Raw genomic sequence first — 20,671 nt, 5'->3', positions numbered from 1 at the left:
GGAGTGCTGAAGAAATGTTCATTGTTCAGACTCGCCCTTTGCTGCAGGATCCCAGCTCCTTTTGCCTTGTCTCCCTCTCCCTGTGCCTCCTGCCTCTTCACAGGCATCACTGGAAGTACTATTCTGTGTGCCATAAGCAAGGGCCTCCTGAAAGTGCTAATTTGTCCACCAGTACAGCGCTGGTTGCCATGACCACCCATGAAAACAACCCTTGTCAGGGTGACTGCTGCCCCCTCAGAGCTGCAGCAGCTCCCCATGACTTTAAACTCACGGTGGGTCCCTGGAGGAAGCAGCTTCCTTAGGCTGCCAGCCAGGCTGCTGCCTTATTTCTGGCTGAGCATCAGCACATCTGGACAGTGCAAAGCCCTTCCTGTCCCCCTGCTCTTGCTGACTTGCCAGCTCTGACAGTCTGAGTGCCTTTTGCTCCTGGCTGAGGCATTTTGTTCTGGCCACCACAGACCCATCCACAGGGAGCTTCGTGTCCCTGTGCAGAGCATGGAGCTGCTCCTGGTCACTGTGGTCCTTCCTACAGCTTCACACATGGAGAGCAATCCTGTCAGGAACTGTCCATTTGAAGTTCATTTTGTGCTCTCCCAGCATTGCATTTTCCAAAGGACTTTTCCAGGTATGGTTTGAGCTGGCGAGATGGGAGGAGAGGGAGCTCTTTCCACATGCAGCATTACAACACGCTGCAGTGAAGTTGGTTCTTGGAACGTAGCAGCCCCCTAAAATGTCAAATAAATCCTTAAACTATTCATCACTCTGTTTTTGGGGTGGCAGTTAAGTCTTTCAACACTCTGTGAGTTTCTTTCCCCAGCAGTAATTTCGCTGGTGAAGAAATACAGCTCAGGGCACTCCACAAAGTGGAGCCTCAAAATTCATGTTTTGTTTTCATTACCAAAAAAATGCTTTAGTACATTAAAGAGTGGCCCATTAAAATTTTGTACCCTGTCTTCTCTGCACCCTGTCGTTGTTGGCAAGCCTTCCCCTGTGCCCGTGCAGAGCAGCTTTGCTTCTGCAGACTCCAGAGAAAGGGCAGGAAAGGGGAGGAGGCTTCAGCCACAGCTCAGCTTGTTCAGATGCAAGATCTCAAAACTTCCAATAGCCATGCAGATTTACTTAGTAAATGTATGTACTGAACCTTAAGCTATCAGTGCTTCCTCTGCTTTCAGTGTATCCCAGCACAGCACACTGCCAAAGGAAATAAATTAACTGTCTGGTTCCTGGAATAAAGTGTAGTGCTGTACAAAGCAGTATATTTAACTGTCTTGGGCAAATGGCCCTAAAATAACAACAAAAGAGAGCAGAGTGAATTACAGGAGTCTTACTGAACCTTGTGATTATATAAATTAAATGTTGCCAGGTGAACTGGATGGTATTTGTGATACTGTAGGCATGCTGGAGGTTGGAGAAAACTGTAAATGTTATAATTAGGGTTTAGGAGAGCACTTGGTTATTCTCACAAGTAACCCAGACTGGCTGCATGCTGGCATGGGCATGAGAGCAGGCAGTAAAACCTGGAGCTTCCTTAATTAAGAGGGCAGAAAGGTTTTTTTAGCAAAATTCAGTGGAGACTTCCCTAGTCCAGTTTTATTTATTATTTCCACATTTTATTTAGATACAAATGGCGCATTAATAAATTTACAACCACATTAGCAAGTTAGAAGATCAGAGCAAGGTGCAGCTGTGGGCCAGGGCACAGGCAGGAGCAGCAGCAGGGCAGTGGGGCAGCAAACCTGCCCTTCCCAGCACCTGGTGGGCACTGGGAGCACTCCCAGCTGCTCCCCACGCTGCTGGGCTGGGAGCTTGGGCTGGCTGCTGGTGGTGGGAGGAGGGAGGCAGCCAGGCCGGGCTGCAGCAGTGCTGGGCATGGCTCAGACCTTGTTTTGCAGGGAAGGGGAGAGCCCTGCCCTGGCCTGAGCGAGGCTCCTGGGGATTTCCTGGGCTATTGGAAGGGCTGGCTCCATAGTGAAATGCAGCCAGCTGTGGGGTGGGCTCTCTGGGAAATGGAGGAGTCCTCGTGGCAGGATTATTTAAGACTGGACTTTGAAAGATGAGACCCTGTGCAGTTGGGAACAATGCTGCACTGTCAGAGAGATGGACTCAATTACTTAATAGGTCGTTGCTGTCTGTCTCCTGCGTTTTCCCTTTCAAGAACATATATTCAGCTGGGTTATTTCTCATGGGAAGACAAAGCCTTGTGAGAGGAGGCAGGCATTTGGAGGGGGAGGCTGGAGGAGCAGCAGCCAGGCAGATCCCTGGTTTGCTCTCCGTGGAGCAGGCTCTGGAAAAACGTGGAGTGGTGTAGCTGAAGTGGTCCTTTGGTCCCATAATCAGCTGATCCCCCAGTCTCACAGGTCTTGCTCCCGTTTTTTCCCCTCACAAAAGATTTGCCAGGGTGCTCTCCCCCTGCCAGGCCCATCCCCAGCACTGCTGGTGGTGACACTGTGGGGCTGCGTGGGCCATTGGTTTCTGGTTTTCTGTATTGGATGGACACTGACAGGTCCATCCAGCCCATCTCAGTGCCTGGGCAGCCTCTCCTTCAGCACAGAAGGGCTTGGATGGTGTTTGATCAAATGCCAGCTGAGCTGGGGGCAGGCTCATGACCAGGAACCCATCCTTGGAGTAGCCACTTGGTAGCAGGACGTGGAGGACAGGGATGTGTCACAGCCAGGGACTCGTGTTCTCCCCAGGGTCCCTCTGCCAGCCCTGGGGTGAGCACTCCAGCTGTGGGGTGAGCATTCCAGCTGTGGGTGATTCTCCCCAGGATCCCTCTGCCAGCCCTGGGGTGAGCATTCCAGCTGTGGGGTGAGCATTCCAGCTGTGGGGTGAGCGTTCCAGCTGTGGGATGATTCTCCCCAGGATCCCTCTGCCAGCCCTGGGGTGAGCATTCCAGCTGTGGGGTGAGCACTCCAGCTGTGGGGTGAGCACTCCAGCCCTGGGGTGAGCATTCCAGCTGTGGGATGATTCTCCCCAGGATCCCTCTGCCCCTGGGGTGAGCATTCCAGCTGTGGCCATGGCCCTGCCTGGCTGGGGCAGCAGAGCCTGGTGCCAGGGCAGCCATGGGGCTCTCAGTGCCCACAGCCAGGGCTCCTGCCCTGCTGCACGTGTTTGTCACCAAATTACCACCCTGCATTACCTTATGCACCTTGAATTGATGCACCTAAATTGGTTGCTCTGAAGCCCCAAGGGTGCAATGAGATTTTGTCTCTTTTGCCCATTTCTTTTTCTCTTCTCTCTTTTCCAGAATAAGTCGTCTGTTTAATGGCACAGAGCCCATTGTCTTGGACAGTTTAAAACAGCATTATTTCATTGATCGAGATGGGGAGATTTTCAGATATATATTAAGCTTCCTAAGGACATCTAAGCTACTGCTCCCAGATGACTTTAAGGTAAGGAAAGCTAGAGTCTGCAATCTGTTTTTTCCTCCCGTTCTGTCATTTGTTTTGGGGCAGGTTGGTTTGTATGCTTGACCTAAACACACTTAACTAAATGTTGCTGTTTATTTGTTAGGATTTTTAGTACTTGTGTATTACACCAGGGATGCTATTATTTAATAAATGGACCAGTGGTTGTCATGGATACCGAGAAAAGTTAAACGATGAAGCTTATAGCTAAATCAGTTTTTCTAAACTAATTGTATTTTCTCACATTTTTAGCTTATTTATCAGGGTATAACAACAATTAAGAAGCAGCATCAGCAACTTGCACTTGGCAGGGTTTAATGCTCAGAATTTGAAAGGAATGTTTCAAATTTGATACATAGAGGACTTGAACTGTGTAAATCTTTTTCTTGTGGGTGCAAAAAAGAAACCCTTAAACAAGGCCATGAGTATTTGTGTTAGACATAACCTCTGCAGATGGTTTGATTTCAGGAAGTAATCTGCTCACAGTTAATGTCAGAATATTCTTGGGAGCTGGAATTGACTGAGGGCTTTTCAAGGAGCAGGAGATGTTTTGTGTGAAGTCGTGGTGCTGGTTGTTTCTCTGCAGGCCCTGATTGTTTAAAGGCTCTCCTTTTGGCCTTTTGCACTTAGGAAATTTCCAACATTGCCACCCTGATGATTGAAAATTAGAAGACAAAAGTGTCCAAACTGTAGATGACAAGGTTCAACAAAAGCACTTATTCCAGGATGAGATGAGGAATAAATTGGGATGGCAGATGGAGATCTGCTCAGTTAGAGGATGCAGAGCATTCCTAGGAAGGAGAACTCCTGCTTTCCCTGAAGGGCCATTTCACTTTGTTGTACTGGCTGGGCACAGCAGCACTTGGTGAGTTGTGACTGAGTGAGTCCAGAGTGGTGGTGGTGGCTCTTGCTTTGGAATAGAGCTGGTCCTTGTGCTGCCAGCTCAGCCATTCTCACCTGAGTTAGGAGGACAGTCATGCCTGACCCACCATGGGAGGGTCTGCAGCTCACATCTGGTCCTGAGGCGGGGGCAGGTTTTGGCAGAAGGGCTGTCCTGAGCACTGCTGTTCCTGGTGAGTGGCAGATGGGCTGGGGGGGGAGAAAACTCTGCAGAGAAATGAGGGCAAACCTGTGTGTAGTGGGGGAGCTAAAGAGCAGAGCAGTCCTGGGGGCTGTAGAAGGGAGCGAGGGAAGGGTGGATGGAGAGATGGGAGAGGCACAGGAGAGCAGCTGTGTTTTGGACAGTCCAGTGGGACAGTGTGAGAAGAGGCACACCCTGAGTGCTGTGTCCAGTCTGGCCCCTCAGTTTGGGAAGGAGGTTGAGATGTTTGAACACCTCCAGAGGGGACAGCGAGGCTGGAGAGGGGCTGGAGTACAAACCCTGAGAGGAACCCCTGAGGGAGCTGGGGGTGCTCAGCCTGGAGAAAAGGAGACTCAGGGGCACCCTCATCACTCTGACAGCTCCTGAAAGGTGACTGTGCTCAGCTGGGGCTGGACTCTGTCTCCAGGCAGCACTGACAGAACCAGAGCTCACAGCCTCAAGCTGTGCCAAGGGAAATACAGGCTGGATATCAGGAAAAAGTTTTTTACAGAAAAAAAAACTTCTCTGGAATGGCTGTCCAGGGAGGTGGTGCAGTCCCCATCCCTGGGTGTGTTTAACAAAGCCTGGATGTGGTCCTGGGTTCCAGGGTTCAGTTGGGGTGTTGGGGCTGGGTTGGACTCAATGACCTTGAATGTCTCCTCCAACCCAGTGATTCTGTGAATTCTGTGAAGAGAGGGTAGGGGAGAAGAGAGAGATGGTTTGAGCTGATGATGACCTCAGCCAGCATCCAGATTTCAGAGGTGCTCAGTCCCAGAAGCAGCAGGGTTTGGCTGGAGCCTGGAGGGGAGAGGATGCCCAGGGTTTGTCTGTGCAGTGAGCCTGGCAGGGCTGGGGGGGCTGTGCCTGCTCAGCCCCTGCTCCCCCCATCCCTGGGCACAGGGGAGATGTATCCCAGTCAGCTCCTCCCTGGGAGAGCTTTGGAGCGAACCCCAGGCTAATGAGGGCTCAAGAACAAAGCAAAACACTGCTAGGTAGGGAGTAAGTAAATCAAAATGCATAGAAGAATGCTCTGTAAAGCTGTATTAAAACTGCACTGTAAACGGATTTAACTTCACAGAAATTGTGTAATTTTGCCAGCATGATTAAAGTGACAGAAGACAATAATCAAAGGCAGCAAATGGAATCACTTGGTGTTTCTAAATGCAAAACTCTATTTAAGGTATAAAACCTGACAGCTTTTCCAGTGAGACTTGCATTAAATGTTCTTTATGTCAAACAAAGCACTATCAAGTGTTTTGAATATTTATTAGTTTTTACCCCTTAATTTAATCAAGCAGTTTATTAGCCTCAAGGTTTAGCCAAGTTGCTTTTCAACTTGAATTGCTGCTCAGATGGTTATTTTGGAAAGTTTGGAATGTTAGCACCACACCAGCATTATTGTGTTTGCTATTTCAGTGTTGTTTTCAGACAAAGTTAACACTGAAATGCAGAGAAAGTGGGGTGTGTGTTCCAAGGCTAGGGATTCTGTATAATCAAGTCTGATGGCGTGTTTACAGTGAATATTAATTATACTTGCAACTACTACTGAGACAGAACTTGAAAGTGTCTCCAAGGTCTTCCTGCTGAAGGTAGCACTGCTATGGTTGCTGTGATTTTCCTGGGTTTGGGGGATTTTAAGCCACATGAAGTGTTCTGAGGAGTGAGCGTGAGTGTGGCTGTTCTGCTCTGCAGCCAGCCCGTGCCCAGCTGGGGATGGTGCCTGGCTGGAGCTGCTGCCAGCTCCTCTGCCTGCTCTGGTTCAGTGTGAGCACCCCTGGGGCCAGCTCAGCCCTTCCCCAGGAGCTGCTCCTCCCCTGCTGCCCAGACTGCCCTCCTTGATCCCCCATGCCACCACAGGGGCTCCCCTGGATTGTCCCCTTCACTGCCCGTGCCTAAGTGCACACAGAAGCAGGAGCTGCTGTGAGTCTTGTTTGAGACTCACTCCCTGCTCAGAGAGCATCAGTCAGACACTGCAATGTGAATATTGTCACTCCCTCTGAGAGAGGGAGGAGCACAAAGGGCACAGCACATCTGGGTTTTATGTGGATTGCAGAGATCATCTGTAGCAGCAGAATGACAGGGCCACCACTCCAGTTCATTAATGCAGTTACAAATTTGTGTGCTTGCATCTAAAGTCTCTCAAACTGACCTCAGGAAGCAGTGCAGTTGTCATTGCAGAAGTGAGCAACTTTCTTTCATAGCCAGGAGTCAGATCTTCACAGCACTAAAAATACAAGAGAAACACTGAGTTAGGATGACAGTTTGTTGTTTCATGTAATAAAGAATAGCAAGTGAAAAATGGACAGAAAGAGCTATTTCAGCCTGTTCAGGAGTCAGCATTAGGTACAGAAATAAAGGGTGTCTTTGAGAGCAGCAGCAGGTCTGTGGGACACAAGGGCTCAGTCTGTGCTGGTGCCTGTGCCTGGGGGCAGGTCTGGACCCTTGGCCCTGGCATGGAACAGCAGCACAGTGGAGGTCTCAGCTCCCACCTCTTCCCCAGCAAGATGTCACCCCTGCCACAGGTGACTGCCAGAATCTAGCCCACTTGAAATCCACCACAGAAAAAGCTTTTCTGCTGAACAGAAAGCAGAAAATTGGTTTGTGAAAGGTGAAAGGCTGCATCTTGGGAAGGTCTGTTTCCATGAGATCTGCATGTAGGCCAGAAGCTGTGGCTGGAAAGGCTGTGTGCATCCCTGCCTGTCTGCTCCCTCCTTCCAGTCACCCGGAAGAACTTCCCACTACTCCCTGCAGCAGCCACAGGAGCTTCATGGTGGCTGTAGAGGCTTTTTGTGGCACTTCACAGAGAAATTAAAGGCTGGACTGTCTGTCTCCCCTTTCAGTCTATCAAAGAGCACCCTGCTTGTGACTGCACTGGTGGTGGGAATCACCTCCAGAGGAAAATGTGTTCCTGGGCTAAACAGAAGCAGTTCCACTGTCTGTCATAGTGCTTGGCTCTGGTGCTGCTGTTAGGGAGCTGGGAACACAGGGAAATAATGCTTGTAAGGAATGGGAGATGCTTTGGTCCTGCAGGACGAGGAACTCCTGGGTGTTGTACAAAATCTGCAGTGGAGTGCTGCCTGCAGCTCAGCAGCACTGCCCTGCCTGGCTGGAGCCTCTGAGGTGTCCCTGTGCAGGGACAGGGCTGTGACCTGGGGCTGGGCTTCAGGGACCCTCTGTGCCCTTGGCTGCTCCCTGCCTCTGCAGTGGGATGTGGAGAGGCACACATCCTCTCCTGGATGGGGCCATGTCAGCCCCTGCCTTTGGTAACTCACTGAAACCAGCAGCATGGAAATGTTCTTGTGCACTTCTGTGGCACCTCCCTGGTGAGGGCTCTTGAGGGTTTCATGCTTCTGCTTCACATTTCATATTAAACCTAAGTAAATCTTCAGGGTGGGGTTTGATATGCAGTGCAAGGGTGGCACTGTGCCAGTATTACCTGGGCATGCAGAGCAGACAGTCCAGAGCTGGGCTCTCCCAGGCTGGTCACAGACAGAATTCTGAACAATGTGTAAAGCCTGAAGGAAAAGATTTTGGGCTTGGTGTGCAGAGCCCAGGACCCTGTCCAAGCACAGGATCTAGAGAACCTGACCCCCATGTTGTGAGCCACTCACTCTGTATTCCTGGCTCTGTGAAACCCTCCTCCCTCCCCAAACACTTGTCAGATTCCCTCAGGATGCCCCAGACCGTCCCTGCAGAAAGGCAAATGTCCCATCAGAGGAGCAGGGGCAGTCTTTGCTGCTGGTGGCCGTGGGAGCAGTGCAGAGGGGTCACACAAGGTGTCCCTGCTGTCCCTTCCTAGCGCTGTCACTGGGGGACTGCAGTGAATTTCTCTTGCTGCAGAAGACTCTTTTTGATCCCCTCCACCTGTTACTGTGCTAGAGCACAAGCAGTTCCCCTCACTGGCACTGCCTGGCAGTGGTGATTCCCTGACATCAGCTCCTAGCATCTCCTCAGTCCCCAGGGCTGTCACAGGGCCCTCCCAGGTGCACAGCCCTTCCCAGACTTGTGCTGAACCCGAGTGTGGAGCAGGCACAGGCAGGAGAGCCTGACTTTGAGTCTAACCCAAACCCCTTGGCTCAGCACATGGTGCTCCAGCCCAGCCCTGATCTCCACCCAGCCCCTCAAGTGTGGCTCTGTCATTCTGGGAGCAGTTGTGGAAGAGCAGTTCCATCTGAAGGCAGGTTTTCTTCTCACAAAATGCTATCAGAATGTACAATTTATGTTGTTCATATCAGGGCAAATGGCAACAGCAAGAGTCATGCACAGCTGCAGTTGATGGGGTGGGCTGAGCTGAGCTGTGGGGGAAGCAGGGCTGCTGTGATCTGGGTTTTGCTTGGTTTATGGCATTGCTGTTGTGGCCCGAGGCTGCAGGACCATTGAAGTCCTTGATTCAGGATACTGCCAGGCCAGTGCAGAGCCAGGGGAGGCAGTCAGAGCCTCTGAGACGTGATGGGCTTTGCATCCAGCCTCAGGAGCCTTGTGCCACCCTCTGCTCTCAGCAAGGAAGGGCTGTTCTTTCTATCACTGCACCATCTCTTCCAAGTTTTACTGTTGAGTTTTCTTAGCACATATCTCTTGACTGATTTTACAAATATTACCCTATTTTATAGTGTCCATGAACCCAAATTCTCTAAAACTAGTTTTTCAGGACTTACTGAAAACAGCAGATGATTTTCCATTGCCTTCAGAAATGACTGGGTGCTCCTGTTCACTCTACACCATTACATTTCTCCTTAGCATTGCATGTTTCCTTGCTTGGAAGAGCAATCCATGGCAGCAGCCAGGTGAGCATCTGGCAGGCCACTGCACACACCTTCACTAGGCACAGTCAGGTGGTAAGGCTCTGTTGATTCAGTGTCCTGCACAGAGACTTCAGATTTTTTTGTTAATTTAGGCCACTGATCCCTGTAGGTTTAAACTGATGCCCTGCTCAGTACTGAGAGACAGAGAAAAGCAGCAATGGTTCAGCAGAGAGTGCTGGTTCTGGGGAGGGTGAGAACACCTTCCACAGAGGACAGACAGGGCTTTGGGGCTGGTGCTGCCTTACCTGAGCCCAGGTAGTGCAGGCTCTCTGCCTGGCCTGTTCCCAGCACTGGTTGCAGGTTGTTTGCAGCATGCTCTCTGCATGATTTCTTCTTTAATCTTCTGTGTTTTCCATCTTCAAGCTGTCCCGTGAGAGTGTTTGTTGCCCTCATTTCTTCCCACTCGCTCTTATCCCTCTTCCTCTCTGCTCCTCTTATCCTCCAGTCCTTTTTTCTGCCTTAGCTGTGTGCGCATTGTCCCCACCTCAGCAGACATCAAAGAGATGTAAAGGATTGGTGTCCCTTTTGTAAGTCGATCACCTTGCCCTGTCACTGTGAATATTCATGTGTCTCCAGGCTGCAGGCAGCCCTGGGGTGAAGGAGCACCTCCACTACCAGTGGGTCTGTGGTGCCAAATTTGAGCAGAGATAACTGCTTTGGTTCAGTAATCCCCTGCAGCAGGAGATTTTACAGGTTAATTCCAAACCAGTATGTAGAGTTGCACCTTTTTGTGCTGCCTCTCCATTGGCCTTTGATTCCCCTCCTCCCCGAGTCCCGGGGCAGCAGCACACCCGTTATTTCTCAGGTGCTTTTGGTGCCCATTTCTTGACTGCTCCTTGTCGTATCATTCTTCCCAGTCCAAATGATTTCAGCCATTTCAGTCTTGATCTTTCTTTTCATTTCATTTTATTTTTCATTTCTCTGGTGTAGAACTGGCCTTTGTCCCAGGTGTTGAGCTCCAGCACACCCCGCAGGAGCACCTGTGGGGCAGCATTTGAGATGCAAAGAGGTGCAGGAGCAGGGAAAGCAAAGCCAGGATCTGCAGAGAGGAGCTGAGTTCTTGCTGCTTCTCTTCCCCTGGGAGGCTGGAGGAGGCTGGGGCAGCAGGGTGCCCCCAGGGCCTTGTCCTTCTCCTGGTCTGGCTGGCCCTGGGGGCTCACACCCTTTGCCTCCCTGTGCTCTCACATATTTCAGCTGAGGTGGAGAAAATCTGTCAGAATCTGATGAAACAATCACTGAACTGGGAATTGGATCAGGTTGGGAATTGGAATTGCCCAGAGCCCAAGGGAAGTGATGGACACGTGGCAGGGAAGAACTGCTTTTGTTCAGCCCTTGGAGCACGCAGCTGACTCCGGCCAGCAGGATGGTCACCACCTCCCTGGCAATTACCAGCCTCCAAAGTACTCCTGAAACACATGAACAGTCATCCATGGCAGGCAGCAGCTCAGCTGCTGGAGCTGGATTTCAGCCTCAGCAGAGGCAGGTGAGAAGTGAAGCTGAACTGACATCTCCATCTCCCAGAGCTCTGCTGGGAGATCAGAAGTGTCCGAGCCGCGAGTGAAGAGCGGAGCTTGGAACATCTCTTACATCAGGGAGCTTTGTTTATTGCAAGCAGCTATTTTGATTTCTTAACCCAAGAGTGAAGCCTTCTGGCACTGAGCTTGTGGGATAATAAATGAAAGGATAATGCAGTGCCATGGGAATTTCTCAGTCAGCCCAGACACTCGAACCCCAGCCTGGTGTGGTTTCTGTGGAGGTGTGTGTGCGTGGGTACCTGTTGCCTTTGCTCTCTTGCTGACAATACATAAGCCTAAGTAGGTCAAACAGGAACAATACTCATTTTTAAAAGAGAACTATAAGCATTTCTAGTTTCTCTCTCTCCCTCTCTCTTTTTTTTTTTTTTTTTTTTTTGTTCCCCAGGACTTTAATCTTTTATATGAAGAAGCAAAGTATTACCAGCTGCAGCCAATGATTAAGGAACTTGAGCGATGGAAACAAGAGAAAGAACAAAGGAAACATTTCCAGCCTTGTGACTGCTTGGTTGTAAGAGTGACTCCAGATCTGGGGGAGAGAATTGCATTGAGTGGGGAGAAGGCTTTGATAGAAGAGATCTTCCCGGAGACGGGGGATGTCATGTGCAACTCTGTGAACGCGGGCTGGAACCAGGACCCCACCCACGTTATCAGGTTTCCCTTGAATGGATACTGCCGGCTGAACTCCGTGCAGGTAATGAACGGCCCTTCCTGCTGCCTGCTCGGCTCTGGGCTGCTTTTTCACTGGGTCTTCTTCAATTATATGCAAATTATTTGCTTCTGCCCAATTACTTTCAGTGCTTATACTGCAAGGAAACATTTTTCTGCCTGGTGAGATCACAGTCTTTCAGGTTTTCCTAACTCTAAGCAGAAAAATACATTTAGATTTTGTGTATGTTAGTGCCATGCTGGCCTCATAATGGTGTTATACTGATAAATGCTAATTTTTTTCATCAATGTATAGCCTTTGGCAGGTTTTTTTTTCCCTCCAAAGTGCCTCTAGGAAGAAAGAGAGAGTTCCAAAAACTACAAAAAAAAATCTCCACACCATTTTATAGAAAATGCAACAATGTGTAAATGCATAATTTATGTCTCACTCATAATTAAATGATGGTGCCTGCGGGATGGACTTAAAAAAATTGATCTCTGCACTTTTTTTTTTTTCAAAAGGATGTTCTATAAAAATTGCCCAGAGTATTTTAAACAAAAATGTATTTCATTTTATACCCAGAGTTTTGACATTAGGTTTAAAATTAAACATATGAAACAAAAGAAGATAACTGGACAGATAGGTGGATGGCAGCAGGAATAAATACGTGGTCTGTGTTGAGGCAGCAGCCTGGGGGCAGGCAGTGCCATTTCTCAGGGATCACCAGTGCTGAGCCAGAGCTCTGCTGCTGCTGGGGCTCTGCTGGGGCTCTGGGCAGGAGCCAGCTGCCCTTAACTTGGGCAAGACAGAGCTCCTGCTTTCCCTGTGTGTTCCTTTGGAATACTCTGCAGATGCCCATATCATGGGCAGGGAAATCAACCCAGAGGGGAGCATTTCCCAAATTCCCATCCTGTGCATCCTGTGCAGCTGGGCTGTGGCTGTGGCTGTGACCTGGGCTGTGGGAAATGCTCTGTCTGTCTTGAGAGACTGCCCTGTGGGCAAAAGCCCAGGGAAGAGCTGGTCTGGGGGCCAGGCTGGCTGGGCAGGGGGGCAGCAGCGAGGGAGGACACGAGCCTGGAGCTCTGTGGCTGTGTGGGTGCTGCACATCAGGCTCAGGCACCCTGTGTCTGCCAGGCTGCCAAGGGATCTTCAGCAGAGTCCCCTGAAGGTGTACAGGTGGCTGGAGGTGCCAGTGCCCCCCTGCATGGGCAGCATTCCCTGTGCCCCTGTGCTGAGACCAGCCCGGACCCCCTGGGCTCGGGGGGGCTTTGGGTCCAGACTCCCCAGTGGTGGCTTTGGGTGAACTGCACCAGGCTGGGGCTCATTCTGCACAGCCCTGAGCAGCTTCACACCTGGCAGGGTTTGGAGGGGATTGGCAAGGGTTGGGCTGGGGGTGCCCTGAGGCAGCTCCGTTTTTGGCAGTGGCACAGGGAGGTGTCCCCATTGGCAGTGGCACAGGGAGGTGTCCCCATTGCTGTGCTGGGGGGAGAGGGAACAGCTCAGCTCGGCTGGGGAAGAGCATTTGTGTCCCAGCCATGAGACACAGTGGCTGGGGAAGAGCATTTGTGTCCCAGCCATGCTGTCCATGGGAGCCTGTTAGACCCCACCAGCAGTGAGAGGAGCAGAAACCATAAAGGGTCACAGTGGGCAGCTCAGCCCTGCCTGGCAGAGCTCTGGGTGCCCACATGGTTGAGCACTCAGCTCTTTTATCCAGTGCTGTGACTCCTGGGATACATGTGCTACACGTGTAGTAAAAGCTGAACACTAATTACTGTTATTATTTGAATGTGTTTTGAATTCAGTCAAAATTCAGACAGAATCAAAGGGTCTCTTTGCAAGTTCATGTTGTGGAAAAAATTTCTGTCAAAGAGTCTGCAGTATAAGTAATCCTGTTAAATTACATCATTTTACTAAATTACATCATTTTACTATATAATTAATAGAAAGTGTTTTCAAACACTTTCTGGAAAATGATGCATTTCTGAGACCAAAGGCTGATGAAATCAGCAGCTAATTAGCATTGGCTCTGATGAACTCTGGTCAGCACACAGGCTCTGCTCTTCCCCCTCCAAGGATTTTTTTGGCAAAACAATATTAAGTCAAAAGCTGGAAGTACAGTGAGGTAAATGCACAGACTTAAGGGAGATGGGTATTGGTTGGAGGAGCAGAATTGCTTGCAGAGAGTCCCACAGAGCAGCACAGGAAGGAACCTGTCTGCTCTTTGCTCAGGTGATACATTACTTCTGCCTCCCTGTGCTCTGCTCAATGTATTTGGTAGCACAGTTGCAATATTCATATTTGAAAAATATTTTCATCACATGCTTTATATCAAGAACTGTGTGTATAAAACAAAGAACATCAACATCTAATAGGCAAAAAAATAATACAGTAACTCTTAATTTTACACCCATTTGTAATTATATATAGGTGAAGGTTTTTTCAATTCCTTGCAATAGGTTTTGGTGGGAGTCATGAATTTACCTTAGAGAAAATTCTGTGATGCTTGTGAATGTTGAACATTAAGACTTCATAATTAAGAATGTATTTGTTAATATTCTGCACAATTTAAATGAAAGGATCAGGTTTCCATTTGGAAAACCTCCCAACAAAATCAGATGTGCTTGGAATATTGGAAGCCAGCATGTATTAAATCTGAGCACAAATCCCCTCTTTAATAATGTGCATGTGTCCCTGTACATGGGAGAGTCACAGCTGACACTCAGTTTTTGGCATGTTCTCTTTGGGGGTTTTCAGCAGAGTAGCAGAGATGGTCACTGCTTTCCCCCTGTCCATACCTTGCCTTCAGAAGAAACAAAATGTATAGAATCAAATTCTCAAAGTGGGATTTAAACCTGTCCATGTTCAAATGCTGTTCAGTCTCATGGGAGGACTGAAAGGAGCCTCTTCCCTTGACCTGAGCCCAGCCTCATCCCAGTGACACTCAAAACTGCAGTGTTTAAACATCCTCAGCACTGTTTACAGGATTTGGCCTGAGAAAATTGATGATCCCAGGGTTTTAACTCCAGATTACAGCCTGCAGTCTGGTCCTTCCAGCAGGTTCTGGGCCAAAAGGAATTGCTTTGTTGGCTGGTGCTGCTCTGAGGTGCAGTGTCTGTCTGGACTGGGTCTTTGCACAGAGAGGCTCCATGAGAAGGAATCCTGTGTTAACATCCAGTTTTCCGTAGCTTTGGTCTGAGGCAAGCCAAGGGCACCCCCCTGCTTGTTTTGTCTTACAAACAAATTGATTTAAAAAACTTTTTCGTAAGGATTTTGAAGTCCCATCTCTCTCAGAAATCTTCCCTGCCAATCCTCTGCTCCACTACCCAGTTCAGTGGGAGAAGCCTCCTTTCCCATGGCTGGATTGTCTCTCATCATCCTGTCAGGGCTAGGAGCAGTGAGCACAACAAGGCAGAATATACTCCAGCCTGTGAACCACAGCCTGCTGATGTCTTATTCCTCCTTCCATCTCAGACTCCTCCTGCCTTCCCCTCTGAGCAGGAACAGTGCTGGTGTCTGCACCCATTTCTGTCCTACAGGCCCCATAGAGCCTGGCTGAATAAGAGGGATGAAAGTGTTCTTTCTTTGTCTTAAATGGATTTTATTAACCCACTCTCCTGCCTCTTTTTTTCTTCTCTCCCACTTCATTTTTCTTCCATACTCCAGTGTGCTTTTTTGATCTTTCAGTTCTCCTGCTTTCTCACAGTGTAGAGTTTGTAAAAATCAGGGCAAAAGTCAGGGAGATTTGGCAGATGTGACTTTCTGAGAATGGTAAGTCCCTGTGTCCCAGGGCCAGGCAGAACTCCTCAGGCAAGCTGATTTTCAGCAGACTGGGCAGGACTTAGGCAAAGCTCTGCTGGAGCAGCCCCTTCCTTTGCCCATCCTTGGAGCCAGGGTAGCAAGAGTGAAAGGTTTTAGTCAGCCCTGAAAGCCAAAGCCTGGATTAAATGCAGATGGATAACACAGGCAGCCCCCAAGGAGGGATGGAAGGGATTAAAGGCAGCAAATGCTGCTGCCATGGCCTGCAGTGCACCAGGACACCACCTTGGACACAGCTGTCCCTCCAAAATCACCTTCCTGGAAAAGGCAAAGCCAACACCCGGGTGTTGTGGCAAAGGAAACGGTGCACTGAGCAAGGCAGGTGGGTCTGAGTGAGGGCAGGGCTCTGGAGGGAGCACTGTCCTGCTCACACTGAGCTGGACACAGACCAAACTCCTCCTGGAACATAGGCCCAGGGAGGGATGAGCTGACTGTCTGCAGGTGGATGTGTTGCTTAGACACTTCTCTAGGATGAAGAAGTTTCTAAAGGGCTTGGTCCAGGTTGCTGTGGGTGCAGAGAGGTGTCACACGGGGCTGGTGCTGCTGTGAGCAGGATCCTGGGTTTGATAAACATGGGGTCACTTCCCTGTTCCTCCTGCTGCCACACTTGGGGTGAGGCTCTTGGAGAACAGCACAGGCTGCTCCTTGATGGCATTTAGAGAAAAGTAGAGAAAACCACAGCAACCATTTTCAGGCTGCTGCCCGGGGCCCAGGGGAGCCTGAGTGGGTCCTGCATTGTGATCTGCCTGAGGTGGATCTGGCATCTGCCCTCACCTGGCTCTGGGAGAGGCCTGGTGTGTCCTGCTCTGCTGGGAAGCTGAATATCAACACCACATGCCTGTGAGAAAGGGCCCCATTCCCAGAGCCAGGATTCAGCATATCCTGGGGAAATGTGCCGGGTGACAGTCACAGAAATTTAAGTTGCCTCTGGGTTCCTTAAATTCGTGCATCTAAATTGCACCAACTTTTCTTCAGGAGGAGAAGGAGAAAATACATATTTGGGCAGTACAGATTAACCTCTTTCTTGGGCCAGAACATTTCCCTCCTGTCCACGTCCTGGCTCTGCATTCTGTCCCTGCCATGTTTTGCTCCCTTCCAGCGAGGGCAAACAGCTGTGACTGCCACAAAAAGCTGGTGGAGGTGTCATCTGAACTCCTAATACATTTTCATCTGCCAAGGAAGAGTTTCTCAGCCCCCCTCTCTCAGACTGTTCATATTCCTAATGATTAATTGGCACTTTTTATTAGAACTTAAACCTGATGTTGCTTTCTATAAGAAGTGAGAGCATCAATATCACCACAGTTTACTATAAAATGTACTAAGCTGCTCTGCAGAGTGCTTATTTCTCTGATTAATTTTTGTTTTCTACAGAGGTTTGCTGAGAGCGAGACTTTAATCACAGTGTAGTCATTTAACAATAAGTTATAGAATTATAGCTGAATAATATTCATTCAAGGAGGACTCGAAAGACTAAATCCATCATTTAGGTCTGGTGCTTCCAGATGCTTTTATCACTAACATTTCCTAAATATTAATCTGATTGTTTTCCCTCCACACTGCAGGTGCTGGAAAGGTTATTTCAGAAGGGATTTAACGTGGCAGCTTCCTGTGGTGGTGGGGTGGATTCCTCCCAGTTCAGCGAGTACGTGCTGTGTCGCGAAGACAGACGACCACAACCCACCCCAACAATCAGAATAAAACAGGAGCCCCTGGACTAGACCCTCCCCGTGCCCCCTTTGTAACCGTAGAAGTGTTTAATAGTCCCTTATGTGAAACACTAAGGATTTGCAAAACAGTATTAGCAAACAGATTTGGACTTGATGTTGCCCATTAGTGGTACTCTGAAACTACCTGTCACACAGCCAGCCATGGAATGCATTTGGAAAACCACTTGTCTGTCCTTCACGGTGGAGTTCCTGAGCACACCCAGCATGGCAGGGCTGGGATGGACTTGGGGCTGACCAGCAGTGGTGTGGAACAGGCAAAGCTTTGGAAACCCTGGCCCTGGACTGGACTTCTGCAGCAAGAGCCATGGAAGCAGTGGAAAGGACCAGCAGGAGCCCAGGGACAGCCAGAGCTGCGCTGCGGGGACGGGGGCGTCTGCGGGAGGAAGAACCCCAAAAACTGCACTGAGAACCTTCCCTGACTGCTGCCCCTCCTCCATATCAGACGTGCTTCACACCCCAGCATCACAGTCACCTGGTGATTGTACTCACCCACATCAGCAAATGGCTTATTTTTATACTACATTTCCAGCTGAGGTCTCTCTCTGTGAACAGGATCCAGAACCAGAACAGGACTGATTCACAGTCACTGGTGCTCAGTACTTAACCCCCCCCCACAAACCAAACGAAACAAGTGACAAGAAATTAGACAGGCCCACTTATGGCAATATTTGCAACAGTAGGGATCTGGAAGCACTAACTAAAATGCCATCCACCATCACACGAGGGTCACATACCCCACGAGGAGCGGTAGCTCTTTTAAAGCCAATCTTGTTTTGACACAGCAGCTGTTAAGTTTTGTATCATCAAAGAAGTGTGGTTCTACCAAACAAGGCACCCCTTGTTAATCATTTACTAACCATGTTAGAAGCCCAAATTAAGCAGGAAAGTTGAAGCATTTTGGACTAGCCCACTCTTTATGGGTCTGGAATTCTTGCAAAGAGTTGTTAAACCCCTGTATTGCCATTGCCAGATGAAAGCAGGATGCCGTCGGTTTCAATTGTTTTATTATTTTAAATTATTATTAAAATTTGAATTCTGTAGCTGCCCTCTATTTGTGTAGCTTTCTCTGTAACAAAGTCAGGGGTCTGTCTGCAGGAGGGTCCTGCTTCTGCCAGGACTTGGCACTGACTCACAGGGCTTTCTAACTCAGGAGACAGCACCGTGTTTGCAGGTGCAAGGCTATAAATAGCATTCTGCTAAATCCTCTTTATTGCTGTTTAGCATGATTGGGTCCTCAATCACTAATTCATGTGTTAATCACAATTTAGTTTCTCCCACAATAATTTATAGAATACTGTAGATGATGAATTTTAATTAAAGTCTTTTTAGATGCATAAATATGGCCATACTGAACAAGGGACAGAGTATTAAGTGGCCAACAGTTCTTAATGCAAATTGATTGCAATCAGGCAAAATTTAAAAGTCACATTTAAGACTAGTATTTTCAAAAGCAATGAACTGTACTGACTATCCAAGGTAAAATCTAGGCAGGGGTCTAATTTTTGGAAAAGGGCTGGATACCTGTCCATGGAAAATCAGACCTCTGCAGGTTTTCTCACCTTGGTCACCCAACCCAGAAATCTCTAATGGCAATCCTGGCCGGTTGGCCTGCTACCTTAGCAGAACAGTTGAGCAAATCTGTCTACTTTAAGAGTTGTAAAGTTATTTTATTTTGTGGTTTTATACTTGTACGACATTCTAAAGTTGCTAGGCGTTGCCATATTTGAATATATGGCACAACATTCACCTTTGTATGTAAGATATCTGTAGAATTGTATATTATACATTTAATATTGTAAAGAACTTAACGTATAATTGTCATGTATTTGTGTATGCACATTTCTTATACAGTACTTCATGCCATAAACATTTCTGTAAAGTAAATGAACAAAAGAAGCACGTAGGGTGGAACACTCACTGTATCTCCCATGTTGTTTGAAAGAGGTGAGAATTTTTGATTGCGTCTTCTCCAGCCCTTTGCTCCATTCAGCTTGATGTAGCCATGTCTTACAAAAAGATAGAAGTGTTTTATTTATTACTTTCATACCTTTAAGTCCAAAGTATCCCTCAATGGTCCATTCAGGTTCTTGTTTTTATCCTGTATCCACTCCTGCCCTGCCCTCTGGCACGGGGTGAGCTGAGCACTCCTGGCAGCACACCCTGTCCAGTTCTTACCTCTCAGCCAGGGAATAAAGGTGATATTCCATCCCAGGGGCTGCTCCTGTCCCATGTGCTCTCCCAGGCACTTCTGGGAGTGCAGACTGGGATGGTGCTTTTACACATCTGTGGAACGTTGGAAGTATTTGTGGGTGGTTGGTTGCTTGCTTGGTTGGTTTCTCCTCAGTTTGGTGTTTACTGTATTTTTTTACAGCTGAATAAAGCAGCTCCTGTAGTTGGGGCAGCTTTGCTGAGGTGGCATTGGAAAGGGTTCCAGGCTGCGCCACCCGAGTTAAATGTGAACTTGAGATGGAAAGTTTAAACCATGACATCACAGCATTGACTGCAGAACAGCACAAAGGCTAGGAAGACATGTGGAAACAATCACTTTCTTAGAAAAAATATGCCTTTAAAAAAAAAAAAGTTAAGCTAGGACACGTTCTTTTAGTTAGTAACTTCAGGTCACTTATTTAAAGATTATTACAGTTTCATTTATATATTTTTTACTTATTTCCCCATATTTTTAGGCATCAATATCAGCAAAAAAATGATTTGAATATCTACTTCTGGCCTTAAACCACAGCAACATAACTTAATGAAGACCATGGCTCAGCATCACTAGGATGTGTAAAGCACCCCAGAAGCCTGCTGAGGCTGTGGTGCGCAGCCAGCACACGTCTGCGTGGCGAAGGCCAAGAAGCAAAGCACAGCACAGCCTGGTTTTTCACCTGATCCCATGGAGCAAAACTGTTCTGATTCCTGTTGCTGAGCACTGGCCCCGAGCCTGACAGCACCAGGCTCCAGGAGCACTTTGTGTCCAGGCTGTCACAGCCCCAGTGGCAGACAGAAAGGGAGAGAGAATGTTCTGTTGTGCTTGTTGGGCTCCTCGCTCCAGCCAGCCACTGCTGAGTGCATCCATTCTCTGTGTGATGGCACCGAGGTTTGTTGACAATTTTATTAGATGTTTCACAAAGGATAAGAATCAGCACAACAAAACATTGAAGTATTTGGTTTTAATATTTGTTCGTGGGTATTCTGTTAATATTTTAATGCAAAATGTTTCTGACCAGTGCTTAAGAACTACAAGACAATGTGAAATTCATGTTTGATAAATTAATACTGTATGTCACTCGATGTGTTACTTTAGTAAATTGTTTTATTTCTTTACAAAATAAGTACAAATAAGGGAGTATGTTTTCACACAAATTGGGGGTATTTACCAGTATGTACAGAAATCATCAAAATAACGTAACTCTAATAAACACAAGGCCTTTATAAACAATATGTACAAATTATCAATACATTTAAAACATAACTTTACACTTCCTGGCCTTAAATACCTTATGAATAATCTTTTGGCTAAATAGCAGCAGTATAAATTTTCTTCTGCTTTTCATAAACCTTAAAAAATAATTAAAACCTTTGTTTTTAAAACTATTGGACAAATAGTTCTATTTGTGCTTTCGCTATGGTTTCCCATCAAAAAAAATATTGCCTCAA

At 48.1% G+C, this 20,671-nt stretch overlaps 1 protein-coding gene across 4 annotated transcripts in view; it reads left to right on the top strand.

Moving 5' to 3' along the window:
* Nucleotides 1-20,608, top strand: part of KCTD15 (potassium channel tetramerization domain containing 15) — a 47,167-nt gene extending 26,559 nt beyond the window's left edge. For all 4 annotated transcript variants that reach the window (XM_050978908.1, XM_050978907.1, XM_050978909.1 and 1 more), the window contains exons 3-5: nt 3,248-3,392; nt 11,211-11,516; nt 16,850-20,608. In XM_050978908.1, coding sequence (XP_050834865.1) covers nt 3,248-3,392; nt 11,211-11,516; nt 16,850-17,005 — 607 coding nt within the window. In that variant the 3' untranslated portion in view covers nt 17,006-20,608. The remainder of the gene's footprint in view (nt 1-3,247; nt 3,393-11,210; nt 11,517-16,849) is intronic.
* The last annotated feature ends 63 nt before the right edge of the window (nt 20,609-20,671 follow it).

Source organism: Serinus canaria, chromosome 11 (genome assembly GCF_022539315.1).
Source record: "Serinus canaria isolate serCan28SL12 chromosome 11, serCan2020, whole genome shotgun sequence".
Lineage (NCBI taxonomy): Eukaryota > Metazoa > Chordata > Aves > Passeriformes > Fringillidae > Serinus > Serinus canaria.
Note: the sequence above shows the minus strand (reverse complement) of the source record. Positions and strands in the feature narration are given on the sequence as shown.